This window comes from Mauremys reevesii, linkage group 4, assembly GCF_016161935.1.
Source record: "Mauremys reevesii isolate NIE-2019 linkage group 4, ASM1616193v1, whole genome shotgun sequence".
Taxonomy (NCBI): domain Eukaryota; kingdom Metazoa; phylum Chordata; order Testudines; family Geoemydidae; genus Mauremys; species Mauremys reevesii.
In genome coordinates, this window is record NC_052626.1 from 80,631,554 (window position 1) to 80,645,626 (window position 14,073).

General features: G+C 41.3%; 1 protein-coding gene across 2 annotated transcripts in view; it reads right to left on the minus strand.

The window, feature by feature from the left end:
- Nucleotides 1-2,583: 2,583 nt before the first annotated feature.
- The window catches only part of PDHX (pyruvate dehydrogenase complex component X), a 91,188-nt gene continuing 79,698 nt past the window's right edge, over nucleotides 2,584-14,073 (minus strand). Inside the window, exons 10-12 of one of the 2 annotated variants that reach the window (XR_005598385.1) lie at nucleotides 9,255-9,319; nucleotides 4,691-6,282; nucleotides 2,584-2,958 (exon numbers count right to left, since the gene is read on the minus strand). Coding sequence is in view for 1 of the 2 variants with exons in the window: in XM_039538410.1 (XP_039394344.1) it covers nucleotides 6,018-6,282; nucleotides 9,255-9,319 (330 nt within the window). In the remaining variant the exon portion in view is untranslated. Of the gene's footprint in view, nucleotides 2,959-4,637; nucleotides 6,283-9,254; nucleotides 9,320-14,073 lie in introns of those variants that run through there. The other variant, XM_039538410.1, reaches the window with a different exon arrangement.

The window sequence follows — 14,073 nt, forward strand, 5'->3', positions numbered from 1 at the left end:
TTGGCAGTTATCCCCCCATTTGTGTGACAAATTAATAAAGAATGAATGAATTTGAAACAACAATGACTTTATTGCCTCTGCAAGCGGTGATCAAAGGGGGGAGGGGAGGGTGGTTGGCATACAGGGAAGTAGAATGAACCAAGAGGGCACGTTTTCATCAAGGAAAAACAAACAGAATTTTCACACCATAGCCTGGCCAGTCATGAAACTGGTTTTCAAAGCTTCTCTGATGCGCAGCACGCCCTGCTGTGCTCTTCTAACCGCCCTGGTGTCTGGCTGCACATAATCAGTGTCCAGGCGATTTGCCTCAACCTCCCACCCTGCCATAAACATCTCACCCTTACTCTCACAGATACTGTGGAGCACACAGCAAGCAGTAATAACAATGGGAATATTGGTATCGCTGAACTGCACCAGCGTGCTTTTAAACATCCAAATGCACATTCTACCACCGTTCTGCATTTGCTCAGCCTATCGTTGAACTGCTCCTTACTCCTGTCCAGGCTTCATGAGCCATGGGAGCAAGGGGTAGGCTGGGGTAGGTGCGACCGTGTGGTGCTGCCAGTTGGGAGAGCAGCCTGAGGCAGAAGCCTCCAGCTCGCATGATTTTCCAGGCAGGACTGAACCCCCATGAGACAAAACTTAAAGAGAATGACCTGGAGTCACTCCCATTTATGTCCAGGCACCTCTGACTGACCTCACTGAGGTGTGCCAGGAGCACCCATGTCTGCCCAGGTGCCCCGGCTTACCTCACCGAGGTCGGCCAGGAGCACCCAGGAGACGATAACGACGACTAGCAGTCATACTGCACCATCTGCTGCCGTGAAGGCAAGAAGCTGCTGCTGTGTAGCAATGCAGCACCACGTCTGCCAGCAGCACCAAGGAGACGTATGGTGACAGTGAGCTGAGCGGGCTTCATGCTTGCTGTGGTATGTCGTCTGCATGGGTAACCCAGAAAAAAGGCGAGAAATGATTGTTTGCCATTGCTTTCACAGAGGGAGGGAGAGAGGGAGGGACGGGGGCCTGACAATATGTACCCAAAACCACCCGCAACAATGTTTTTGCCCCATCAGGCATTGAGAGCTCAACCCAGAATTCCAATGGGTGGCGGAGACTGCGAGATAGCTACTCACAGTGCAACGCTCCAAGAATTGATGCTAGCTTCGATATTGTGGATGCACTCTGACGACTTAATGCGCTTAGTGGGGACACACACAAACGACTGTATACAATCGATTTCTAAAAAACTGACTTCTAAAAAACTGACCTAATTTCGTAGTGTAGACATACACTAAGTCATATCTAGTCCAATGGAACTCTTCAATCTCTCTGAAGGTTGGTGAATATCGTACTTGTGAAAGATGCTGGATTGTCAGTCCTGGAGAGCAAGGTCCTCGTTCATAGAACAGCTACAGCAAAGGGAGCAGCTATGCAAGCTTCCCACACATTGCTCCCCATCGTGGCCCATTTCTGGATAACATGTGGGGGTGAGGAGGGAATTTCTCTCTACTCAGTCCTTTACTGCTTCACCGAGACTGTCCGCATGGGCTCAGTTGTATTGGTGTGTTTTGCATTCTGGGCATCTGACCTGAAGCCATCAATTCATTTCCCCCAGGTCACCATGCAGCCACCAGATAGTAATTCTCTCTCAATAACAACATGAGTCAGTTTCAAACCAACAAACAATTGAGCAAAGTAAGGCTTTGTATCAGATTATCAATCCCTTGAGACACCCATTTCCATACTTTCCCTCATCTATTGCACTGACTACTTCATATTGAGACAAAGGCCTGTAGGACACTTTGCTCCAATGGTTCAGAATTATATAAACTATTCCTCTCATTAATATACCACATACATTCCTGTCTCTACCTAATACACTGCAATTTTTATCCACTACAACAATGTACACACAAAATACACGGGTCCATGTCCACAAAGGCAGTGTTGATACAGAAGCCTTTTCATCAAATTTTTGGCTTGCCTGCTAAATTGCTAAATTTTGTAATATTCAATAGGACTTGTCATTAGTGGGATGTAAAAAAGTTCTACTGTATTATGTGTAGGAATAAATCAACACATGAGACAAGAGGTTCAGTGTTATCCAATCACTTTGCAGTACCTACGTTGTTTTAGAGAGTCACATCTGGGATGCTTCCAGAGATGACAGATTAAAAAAGAGCTCAGAAAGTAATCTACACTGATAACATAATTAGGGATTAATTAGTATAGGGAGGGTACATACTGTTTCTGACATGCTGTCAAGCACAGGATGCATTTGAAGCAAAATATATTTTCTCAATTTCTCTTTTCAAAGTAAAGCTATATAGAACTCTCTCCCACCCCAACATTCAAGCATATCCCTGTTCCCAGGAAGCATGTTCCCAGCAGAAAATATTAGTACACTGTTCATAGATCTCTATCTTCAATTTCTGACTCCTCCTTTCTAGGAAATTGGATCACTTCTTCATGAGTCTCTTGCTTAGACACGCCAAAGATATTGACAATGGTAAATTCACAAAGAACAATGCATGAGGTATTTGATACTTTTGAAGCTTTTTATTTAAAGTAAAACTGTTTCATATTTAACCATTAAGACACTTCTGAAACATCTTATCCACAATACTTTTAAACCTAAGTTTTCCAGAATGAAATATTTTCTGTATATTTTAATCCTAAATAGCTCCACTTTTGCTGTTCCATTTCTCTTGTAGCAGTCATTTGCTGTGCCAAATGGTGTGGTTACTCTGTAATATGGACACTCATCTCCTTGGGACTAGGTTGAAACCACAAGACATTTTCACTTGTTCAGACTTTCTTCAGTTGGATGGGAAGCACAAATCATGCCTCACCAACTATGTTTCAATCCAGTGACAATGTTGGGATACTTACAAATAACCATTCTGCATGCTGTGAAGGGGTTAGCTACAGGTCACACGCTGAAGTTAATCTGCATGGCTATGATAGAAGCACAGTTCAAAAAAAAAATCTCACATTAGCATGAAAAAAATTGCACTGCATCTGTTTGTACAAGCAGCATAGAGGAATTTGTTATATAATGTGCCCCATGTGCAGTCAACATTATGATTATATGTTTATATACAACAGCACCTTCCAGTGGCTCCCAAAGCAATGTGCAAACTATGCTGACTGCACACATTTTAAGTAGGAATCACTTTGCCCACTGTGGCCTCCTGTGGGGTGGAACATATAACTGTTGAGTACACATGAACCCCACTTTCCCTTTAGGGCAGAAAATGAAGAATAGATACCAGATTTAAAAACATAAGGGGAATTTTACTAGGCAGACTAGATTTAGCTATCTAAACACATTAGAACCTATTAAACTTCATTATTACCAATGGCACTATATATATGTAGATGTTTTGTCTTCAATGGGACCTGGGGCTGCTCATCACCTCTGAAAAAAATCAGACCATATGTGTCTAGGTGTCTAAAAATTAAAAACCTAAAAAGCATACAAGTTTGAAAATCTCAGTTATCAAGAACAAAATCCTGCCAATACAAAAAGGGTATATGAATAATAGCATAGTAAACCCTATGTAATGTGATACAGAATGGCCAGAGGGCAGCAGGAGAGGGTTAGAAAGGAGCCTTATTCCCTGTAAGGGGAAGAAAGTTTGCTATAGATTAACTAGAGCACCTGAAGCCAATTAGAGCACCTGAAGCCAGTCACATGATAAAACCCCCCTGCTTCAGTCAGACAGTGTGAGACTTGGAGCAGAAAGGATTGGTGTTGCAGCAGAGAACAGTTTGAAGGAGTTGGAGCAGAGAGGAATTGGTGTTGGAGCAGAGGACAGTTTGGAGAAGTGCTGCGGTGGGCTAAGAAGTCCTAGACCCTAGGTAAGGGGCACCTGGCTTGTGCAGAGGGAGGGCAGGAAGCCCCCCACACGCTGAAGGGCAGGAGAGGGAAGTAGCCCAGGGGAAGGAACCGTCAGTTCAAGTGGTTCACCACTATCCTCAGGGCCCCTGGGCTGGGACCTGGAGTAGAGGGCGGGCCCAGGTTCCTCCCTCTCCACTCCCCTCCTCTAGGACACTAGTGGGGCAATTAATATTCCAATTTAGGGGCAAGAAATGGTGCCCTGAACCCCCCTCCCAAAGAAGAGAAAGCACGAGACCCATCATAATAGTGCCGGCAATTTGCCACAGTAAGTAATCAGAAATACGTCAGATTGATGGCTTATGAATTTCTCATGTCGTTATCATTCACACACATCAGTTAAAGAAGCAAACTAGTTTTGTGAAAACTCCAACCTGAACATTGACATAAGTTTTAGACATACACTTACTATTGTAAGTATTGCAACAACTTGGTGAGTAAATAAATACTTAAGAAGTTTGGATCTTAAAGAACAAATTGGTGCAGTGAATTATATACAACAAAATACGGTGGCTCTAATGGTGACAGACTCCAGGACTTGAATGGGGCACTAGTGGCTTATGTTGTCATCAGATCCCCTCAATGGAATTATTTCATTGGAAATTCCCATTGTTTCCATATGATATATACAGTAAACTATCATAATAGGGATTCCAAATAAAAGGCTACTCAAACTGAATTACAATTCAGTATCCATCTACTTATGATATGCACTTTGTAATGATACATTCATTCCTTCCATTCAAAGAAGGGATTTATTGAGCAAATGTTCAGTATGCAAAATCTGACCTTTGCCACTCAGGTCTGATGAAGAAGTTGGTACCACTGTGTGACAGAAAGATCATCAAGATAGTCAGTCTGCAAAACACACTTCAATTTTCAGTTACCTATCAGATAACATACCATGGAACAATTGCAAAAGCACTATTGCAATTTACAATAGTTAAACAAGGACACACCAATTAGATTTTGATATTTAAATGTAATCGAACTCATTACTATTGTAATAATGTATTGGGTTAAAAAGGAAAGTATCACTTTCACAATTTATTGCAGATTTAAAGTTTGTAATGAGAAAAATATCTGGGGTGAAATCCTGGCTCTATTGAAGTAAATGACAAAACTCTTACTGACACATTTATTAAATTTGTCTCCTTTGTGGGACACTACATTAAGTAGAGAACTTAAAATGCTGAAGTGCATATCCACACACACTTTAAATGTGTTTTTAATTAATCTAATGCTAAGTGCATTTTCAAATCCAGCTTTAGATGCTAATAGGCTATTTAATATTTTATTTTATTTGAGTTTTTCCATTTACATCCATTATGTAATTTGGTTTTTGTGCACTAGAATTTTTCCACCCTCTGTTATTTTCATCTGGAAAAGCTCATAGTAAAGTAAAAGATCAAGAATGGTTGAGCTTGTGACATGAACCAAACCAAAGTAACTTATATAGGGCCATGTGTCACCAACCAAAGTAACTTATCTAGCGTCAAGTAGAACCCCTAGCAAAATCCTCATAAAAAATCTCAGAGCTCTCACAGTTTATATCACCCAACTCTAACAGAAGATTTTGGCTGGAACCCTCTTCACATATTAAATAGCTAAAATATATTGCTTGAACCGATAGCTGGTTTGATTCTCTTAATGATGATAGGGATTTATAGGGCCATCTTACTCAGTCATGCTACTTGCTTTCCTCACTGTGAAAGCTAGTTTAGTCCTTAAACAAAGCATTGCCTCATTCTCTTTTTCATTTCACGTTTCTCACTCAAATTTCCCAAGGTTTTCTAAACTTCTCTAGCTAAACAGTAACATATATGTTTAAATTTGGTGTAGTTGCTATTAAGCAGTGAAAGAACTTTAATGCATTAGTTCTATTTTAATATTTCTTTAAAGTATTTCAGTTTTACAGTATAAAACTTGAGAGCTGGAAATGATCAAAAAGATGGATCTGAAGAGTCTTTCCAGTTAATTAAAATAAATTAAATATTTTAATTGTCCCCCCCATGCTTAGTATTCGTTATTTCTCTGGGGCAGTGGGGGAGGAGAGGGGAACAGTTTGTAACCTTGTTCCATATTTTGCCAAAGCAGGAGCCAATCCCTGATCAGTTTAACATAAGGCAAGTCGTATCGGATTCTCTAGGTTTGCTTTCAAGGTCTCCAGAAACACTGAAGCCAGTTTGTCGTCTACCATCCGACTGTCGCTTGACAGTGTCACTGTCATAAGCTGATGTTGCAGAAGTTTCTCGTTCCCTTCTTCATCTTCCACAATCTTGAGTTCAGGTCGAGCTCGTCCCACAGCTAGGATGCAGGCTTGAGGAGGGTTTATGACAGCAATGAAGCCACTGATGCCAAACATGCCCAGATTGGAAATGCTAAAGGAAGGGGGAAAAGTTCATGTACATATTTTCTGTGTTACAGGAAGATATCATGGCATTGTCACACAACCGAGATACACCCAGCTGTGGAAAAGTCACTACTAAGGGAATTTGCAGGCAGATTAGCGCTGCCCAAAAAATGAGCGGTATGGGCTGAACAGGAGGCGTAGTTCCAGGCATCTTTGAAAAGGCCCATTCAGCACATCACAACTGCAGCCTCTAACAATGGGAGTCTGATTTCAATGTACAGTGACCCTCATCCTGGAATGAACCCAATGGGATGGCAGCAGCCAAATCTCTGCCTGCTGTCTCCTATAAATGAATCCTATCTGCTGGGTAAGGTGTTGCCTGATGCAGGGAAGTGCATAAAAGATATGATGCAAAACTATATCTAGTATTTGAATTCAGCTCCTGTACCATAGCTAAGTTCTAATGATTCACAAAATACCTACAGTCTAATATTTTACAAACGTATAAAGAAAAGAGAGCAAAGTTGAAAGAGGCAGAGGGCAGGGAGGAAGGGGACTAGTTATTGTGCCTCAATGCCCATATATAGAATCTATAGGTCCTAAACCTTGTTTTCAGATGATGAGTACACACAACTGCTGAGGAGTGTGCAAGCTTTAAGCCACCTTTGCACCTCACCTGATCCCGGGCCAGGTGTGTGCCAGGCTGGCCCCCAGATGTAACTCAGGGGTGCTTCAATTTACAAAGGCTGCTGATAATGGCAACGTTACCAGTACAGCAGCTGGGTATTACTGGGGCACAGGTAAACCCCAGCCCTACTCTGTTTCCCAAGGGCATGCCCCTATGTCACTCACTGGAGGTGGCATACAAGCCATTACGGTGACTCTATACCACCCCAGGATGGAGTTACCTTTTATGACTAGCTACAGGAAGGATCTATCCCAATGCCTCCATTTATTTTTCAATTTATCATCCTTCTTTTGAAACCAATGAGGTGGTGGTTTTTTTCTTCTCCCCTCGCTAAAGCCATTTCTGTTAATGAGGACATCCATCTCTGCACTGCTGGATTCCCATTAGCTTTTCTGCCGAAATGCTTATGATCATCTAGGAGATATTTTCTTTTGACAACTGCTTCAGCCTGAAAACACCGCGCAAAATAAATAGTTCTGTGCTCAAGGCTGGTGTAGGCCAATTACACTACCCATATTAACAAATCTCTCTCTGTAAAAGAGCTTTATTACTAGTGCATCCCAGGACATTTTTATAGTCACCAATTATCCATTGTAAATGCAAAGATTTGTGTTAATACCATAATTCTGCACAGTTAAAAAAAAAATCACACTTAATCACTTAAAAAGTCATGAAGTTCAGGTTTCCACGGCAACGTTAGCCACTCTCTGTTTAACAGTGTTATGTTTCTCATAAATGTAATATATTAAGATACACATTAAACCACAAAAAACTGAGTCAGCATATGTTCAAAGAAGCCAATATAAAATTTGTTAGAAACTTAACTTCTGTATTGCCTTACATTTAAATATTAACATTTTATTTAGCACAAACCATTTCGTTTCTTCTTGTAAATTAAAAAAAAAGGGGGGGGGAGGACTGCTAAATACATGTAAATTGTCCCATTTAAGTTTTGAAATTTACATCTCAAAGATCAGAGTGGACTAAGGGTATGGCTACACTTACGGTTTGCAGCGCTGGTAGTTTGCAGCGCTGGTCATCCAGCTGTGTAGGAGCAGTGCTGGTGTGTGGCCACACTCACAGCTACCAGCGCTGGTGTGTGGCCACATTTGCAGCATTAGCAGCGCTGTTGGGAGTGATGCATTATGGGCAGCTATCCCAGCATTCAAGTGGCCGCAATGTGCTTTTCAAAAGAGGGGGGTGGGGTGGGGTCTGGTGTGACAGGGAGCGGGGGGAGAGAGAGAGGGGATTTTTGGAGCCAACACTGTGTGTTTAGCTTCCTGACTTGAAAAATCAGAACATGTTTCCAACCCCTTAGTCTTAACTCTTAATTGCAAACAGCCTGCAGCCAACACAACTCCCCGCTGTTTCATTCACTCTCCCTGTCTGCCTCTCATCTGATTGTTTACAGCCAGGTACAGATGATCACAGCAAACAGGAGCTCTGTTTGTTTTTTAGATAAGCGGCAACGGAGCTCCGATTGGAGCTCGTTCACAACAAAACAAAGAGAGGCTGCATAACAAAACAAAGAGAGTAATTTATAAAAGCATTCTGGGATACACCTTATACCCTGGAGACCAATCACAGCGCTGGTGTGTGGCCACACTTGATGACCAGCGCTGCAGCACCAGCGCTGGAATCCTTATTCCCCATGCCGAGTGAGGTGTACGGCCAGCGCTGCAGCCAGGGAGTTGCAGCGCTGGAAGTGCCCTGCAGGTGTGGCCACTTACTAATTGCAGCACTGGTAGAGGCTTTCCAGCGCTGCAAATCGCCAGTGTAGCCATACCCTAAGGAGGGTTATTTCCCAGCAGCTTTTGTTTGGCTGGAGACCTTTTTCTGCAAGGCTGGGTTAAATGAGGTGAGAGTACATTGGTTTACACTGCAGTAGTCGTGCCTTTGCAATAGAAAGGTATTTTTATTTTTTTACACTATAAAGTAAATATTTGACTCTTTTCCTAACTACTAAATATAATAAACAAACAATCTCCTGCAGATGGACATACACGCAAAATAAAAAGCCAAAACCCTTTTTTGACTCTCAACAGACTTGGCTGTATCAAGATGAACCTGTATGAAAATTGTGAGGGTTCTTCTCTTGATATAGGAATTTCAGGCCTAGATTATCCTTGCTAATTTGCAGGTGTAAATTGCTGCATCTTTTTTCAAAATCACTTAATTTGCTTTCACAGATACATTGGCTGATTTTATAAGATGATGTGTTAATGCACATCTGAATACCTGAGAGCCAGTCGTAGTTCTAAGCTCATATTGTATCTATTAAATTGGTAAAAAAAAAAAAAAAAAAAAATTACCTAAAAGATCCTCCTTGGTATTCTTCAGGTAACAGTTTTCCATCTCTTGCTTTCTTTGCGAGATCCTAAGAAAGTGAAGATAGAAAATAAAATCCCAGACCAAGTTATTTCATCACCTTGTATCTGAGTAAGACAGCACACACTGAGTATTGCACAGCATTAGTAAAATTCCCTATATGCTTTTTTGGTCTACACAAATATTTGAGGCAGATAGTTTTGCCATTTAAATATGACATTGAAAATGATTAGCTGCTGCAATTTGTAAGATGTGAGGGGTGAGACATTTTGGATGAGATGCCTGGGGAAGACGACTAGGACTGGTAGCCAGAGAGATTGGATGAGGAGCTGGAAGGGGGTAACTGGCACTGGCTGACATTCAAAAGAAAGATTGAGACTCTGACAGAGAGCCTGGATGTGGAGACTAGGACTGGACAGACAAAGAGAATGAGACTTGGATGAGACTCCTGAGGAGAGATTGGGGCTGGATAGGCAAGGAGAGTAGAACTGGGCTGAGGACCCAGGGATGTGGATAAGACAGGACTGGAACCGGGGCAGGTTGGAGAGGACAGAGCAGAAGGGATCAAGTGTAGGCAAAACAGGCAGAAGAGTCTGTACCCACTAGAGCACACCCTCCTCCAGAGCCTGGAATGGAACCCACGATTCCAACATCTCACCATTCTTCTGCTATAAGCAAATATCTGAGAAACCTACTGGCAAAGTGTCCCATCCTCCTGTAAGGCTGGTCCACACACAGGATGATAACCTATTACTTCTACCAGTTACTCTGTTAGTTCAGTAGCAGAGGTCTGTGTGAGAGATCGACACCTGCTGACGAACCATGTGGGTCAATATGATGCCAGATAATTAAATTTGTTGGGGTTTTTTCTTGTTTGCTTTCTTAAAAACCTAGGGAAGTACACACACAAAATACACAAAAAGAATATTAACATTGCAATGTCAAGCACTCAAAAGTTAGAAAATGCCTTAATTTAGCCCCCTTCTGCATACACATTACTATACAGTCTTTAATTACATGATCACATACTATGTTTTCCCCATCGGAGCCCTATTTCATTCAGTATACTGGATGGACAGTGCTCACTTCAATGAGCAGCTATTCAATATTTTGTTTTCTCCTCATTATTCAGCGTGTTGCCCATGGCCTTATTTGATGCACACAATCCATACCCTGCTCTAAAGGCAGAATTATTAGTTTTCAAATGGGCTTGTCTATGGCGTTCATCACAACAGTATCTGAGCGCTTTGCAAACATTAATCTATCCTCACAACACCCCTGAGAGATGAGGAGGGGGATATTACCTGCTTTTTATAGATGGGGAGCTGAGTCACAGAGGGATTAAGTCAGAAAAATGTTGGCTCTGTGGTTCAGCAGGTGCTAACTTAACCCATATGTTTTGGGAATGCTCCTATATCCATATGTTTTGAGCAGAACTTAATTGCAGAATTAATTATTTCCTATCAAAACGGTGTTGCAAACTAAACAAGTAATTTTAAACCTAATGGATGTTCATTGGAAGCTGAATAAGTCTGAAAAACTTTGGCTTAGCAGAGTACTAATAATTATTAAAAGACTAGTACTACAAAAAGTGAAAAGCCAAACAGCGACCAACAACTGAATACTGGAGCATACACATTGTAAGCTTGGTCACCATGGAAAGAATTGAATACGGTAACAGAAATACCCAGGAAAAAACTTCAGTGCATGCTCTCAACACCTCTTCTCTACCAACTTCTTCCCTCCCCACCTCTATTGCCCTCCTCTAAGTATTGCCTTTATTCTTTATCTTAATTGTTTTAATTAGTTGTATTTTTATGTAAATTAATTTGCTTTGTCGCCTTCAGAAAGGAAAAATGTATACAGACTGCAGTGCCTTCATCCATATTCTCAAAATCCTAGCGCAGGTCTGAGCCCATCTCCCTCTGATTGTAATTTTGGAAACAGTTGCTTTTTTCTGAAAAATCAGAGAGAGATGGGCTCAGACCTGCACTAAGATATCAAGAATATGAGTGAAAGGAATGCAGTCTGTATACTTTTTCCAGGCTGTAGGCAACAAACAAATGATAGGTTTCCCACAGGTTTCATAAGATATGAAGGAATATTTAGGCTTAGTTAAATTGATGGAAAAAAAAAAGCATTCAAACTACATTGCTCCCTTTATAAAGTGTTCTGATAACAATATATGTGGGATTTATTTGTAAGAAAAAGGTCCAGACATTTACTTTAACTGCAAAAGTCATGGGAAATAAGCTGAAAGACTTTTCCTGTTAAACATAAAATGTAAATAAAGTCACGAAGAACATCCTAGGTAAGGCAGGATGACCTAATGTTTAGGGCAGAGGCATGGGTTCTCGTCCTCTCTGCTGAGAGGCCTTGGGCAAGGCACTTCACCTCCCTTTCCTTAAGTGATCCATAACACCTTCAAATCGCTCCTCAGGACACCAGGTTTCTATAAAGTCCTCAGAAAAGAAACCCACCAATAAGTGATAATGATACAAAGCTTTTTGTGTCGGAGTGGAGTTTTGTGGAGGATTAGCTTCTGGGTTTTAACTGAATTATTTCCATTTTGTGAAAAGGTATCCAAGGTAACAGACTTTGTATGTTACAAATGGTAATAAACAAAAAAGGACAGATTGAAGGGAAATAAGGAATAGCGGATATTCCTTATTTTATATAAATACATATATAAATAAATAATGGTGTAAATTTTGATTGTATCCTTTTCCCTAAATCCCAGATTACCACTCTGAGTGCAAGAATTGAATCTTTGTGTGTCTGTTGACAATGCCTAGCATCAGGGCTGGTTCCAGGGTTTTTGCTGCCCTAAAGAGTGGGGGAAAAAAAAACTGCAATCGCGATCGGTGCCTGATCCACCGCGCCACTTTCTTCTTCAGCGGCAATTCGGCGGCAGGTCTTTCCCTCCGAGAGGGACCGAGGGACCCGCCGCTGAATTGCTGCCAAAGAGCCCGATGTGCTACCCCTTCCCCTTGGCCACCCCAAGCACCTGCTTGCTGAGCTGGTGCCTGGAGCCGGCCCTGCCTAGCATATTGTGGATGTTCCTGGCATATGAGTAATGAAGAGTAATAATGTTCTTTAGTGCTGAAATGGGAATAACACCACCCATTTTTATAAAGGTCTTAGCTATTTATGGGGAAAAGTGATATATAAAGTCTTGTTATGAAAGGAAATATTAGGTGATATTGTTTCCCCTCTTGCAAACTAAAATTCTATAGTGCATGTAATAAAATCTGAATATAATCCCACCAATAACATATAATCCCACCAATGACATGCAAAAATCAAGTTCAGTGAAGTTTTTAAATTCATTAAGCAATACCATACTTTTCTGTATTACTTGTATTTGCATGTTCAGTATAGTATGGAGGCTGCAACTGGTACACGGCACATTCGTATGAGACAGCCTATATATATTTATGTTTGAAGGCAGCGTAGGTATGATTATTCAAGTGCTCCCCCTCCTCACCAAGTGAATTTTGTGTATGTGAACAATACTGTATCGACAGCCTTGGAGAAGTAAAGTTCACTATGCACAGAACAGGTACAGTGGTGGTTCAAATTTCCTCATGCTCTGCTGCCACTGTACCATAACTCTGACCGTGACGTTGTTGAATTAGCCAACAATAGAGGTAAGAGGGTGATTTAGTCTCTATGACCATCCAATCTTCAGTCTTTCTAGTGGGAGATCAAGAAAGAGAATATAAGGAGATATGGGGGAGATTATTGCCAGATACAGTGATTTTTTTTTTGGTGACGGAGTCACCTGCCCACTAGAAAATGAATCCAACTCATTAATTGTTGATTGCAGCGTTGTTGTAGCCATGTTATTGCCACGATATTAGACAGACAAGGTGAGTGAGGTAACCTTTTATTGGTCCAACTTCTGTGGGTAAAAGAGAAAAACTTTCAAGCGACACAGAACTCTTCTTCTCTTCCTAGACCTAAAGAAGAACTCTGAGTAGCTCAAAAGTTTGTCTCTTTCACCAACAGAAGTTGGACCAATAAAAGATGTTACTTCACCCACCATGTCTCTCTGAGAATCATCAACTCATTTCACACATGCTACCAAACAGTCTTGTTTAGTCATGAGTGACTTCAGCTAGATTTCAACCAGTGACCTAAAGGATAAACACATATTTTGTCATTAGTCCTTTGCACCAGCCAGTCCTCTTAGATTATTAAGTATTTGTTTTTTTTGGAAAGTACTTCTGAGACAGAATTTCTCTCTGAGAAGTGATAACAGTTAAGCCATTAAATTGATCACAAAATGAAATTTAGAAATAAACTACCATAACGACACTAAATAAGAAAACACTATTTATAAAAAAAGTTTACAAGAACACTCAGTAAGGTATTGCATGTTGCACTACACATGAGGGGCAGGAAAGTCTTTTGTGAATGCTACCCAAAATCCATAAACCTGGGAATCCTGGACGCCCCATCATCTCAGGCATTGGCACCCTGACAGCAGGATTATCTGGCTATGTAGACTCCCTCCTCAGGCCCTACGCTACCAGCACTCCCAGCTATCTTCGAGACACCACTGACTTCCTGAGGAAACTACAATCCTTTGGTGATCTTCCAGAAAACACCATCCTAGCCACTATGGGTGTAGACGCTCTCTACACGAAGATTCCACACAAAGATGGACTACAAGCCATCAGGAATAGCAGCATGATACTATCACGGCAAACCTGGTGGCTGAAGTTTGTGACTTTATCCTCACCCACAACTATTTCAGATTTGGAGACAATTTATACCTTCAAGTCAGTGGGACTGCTA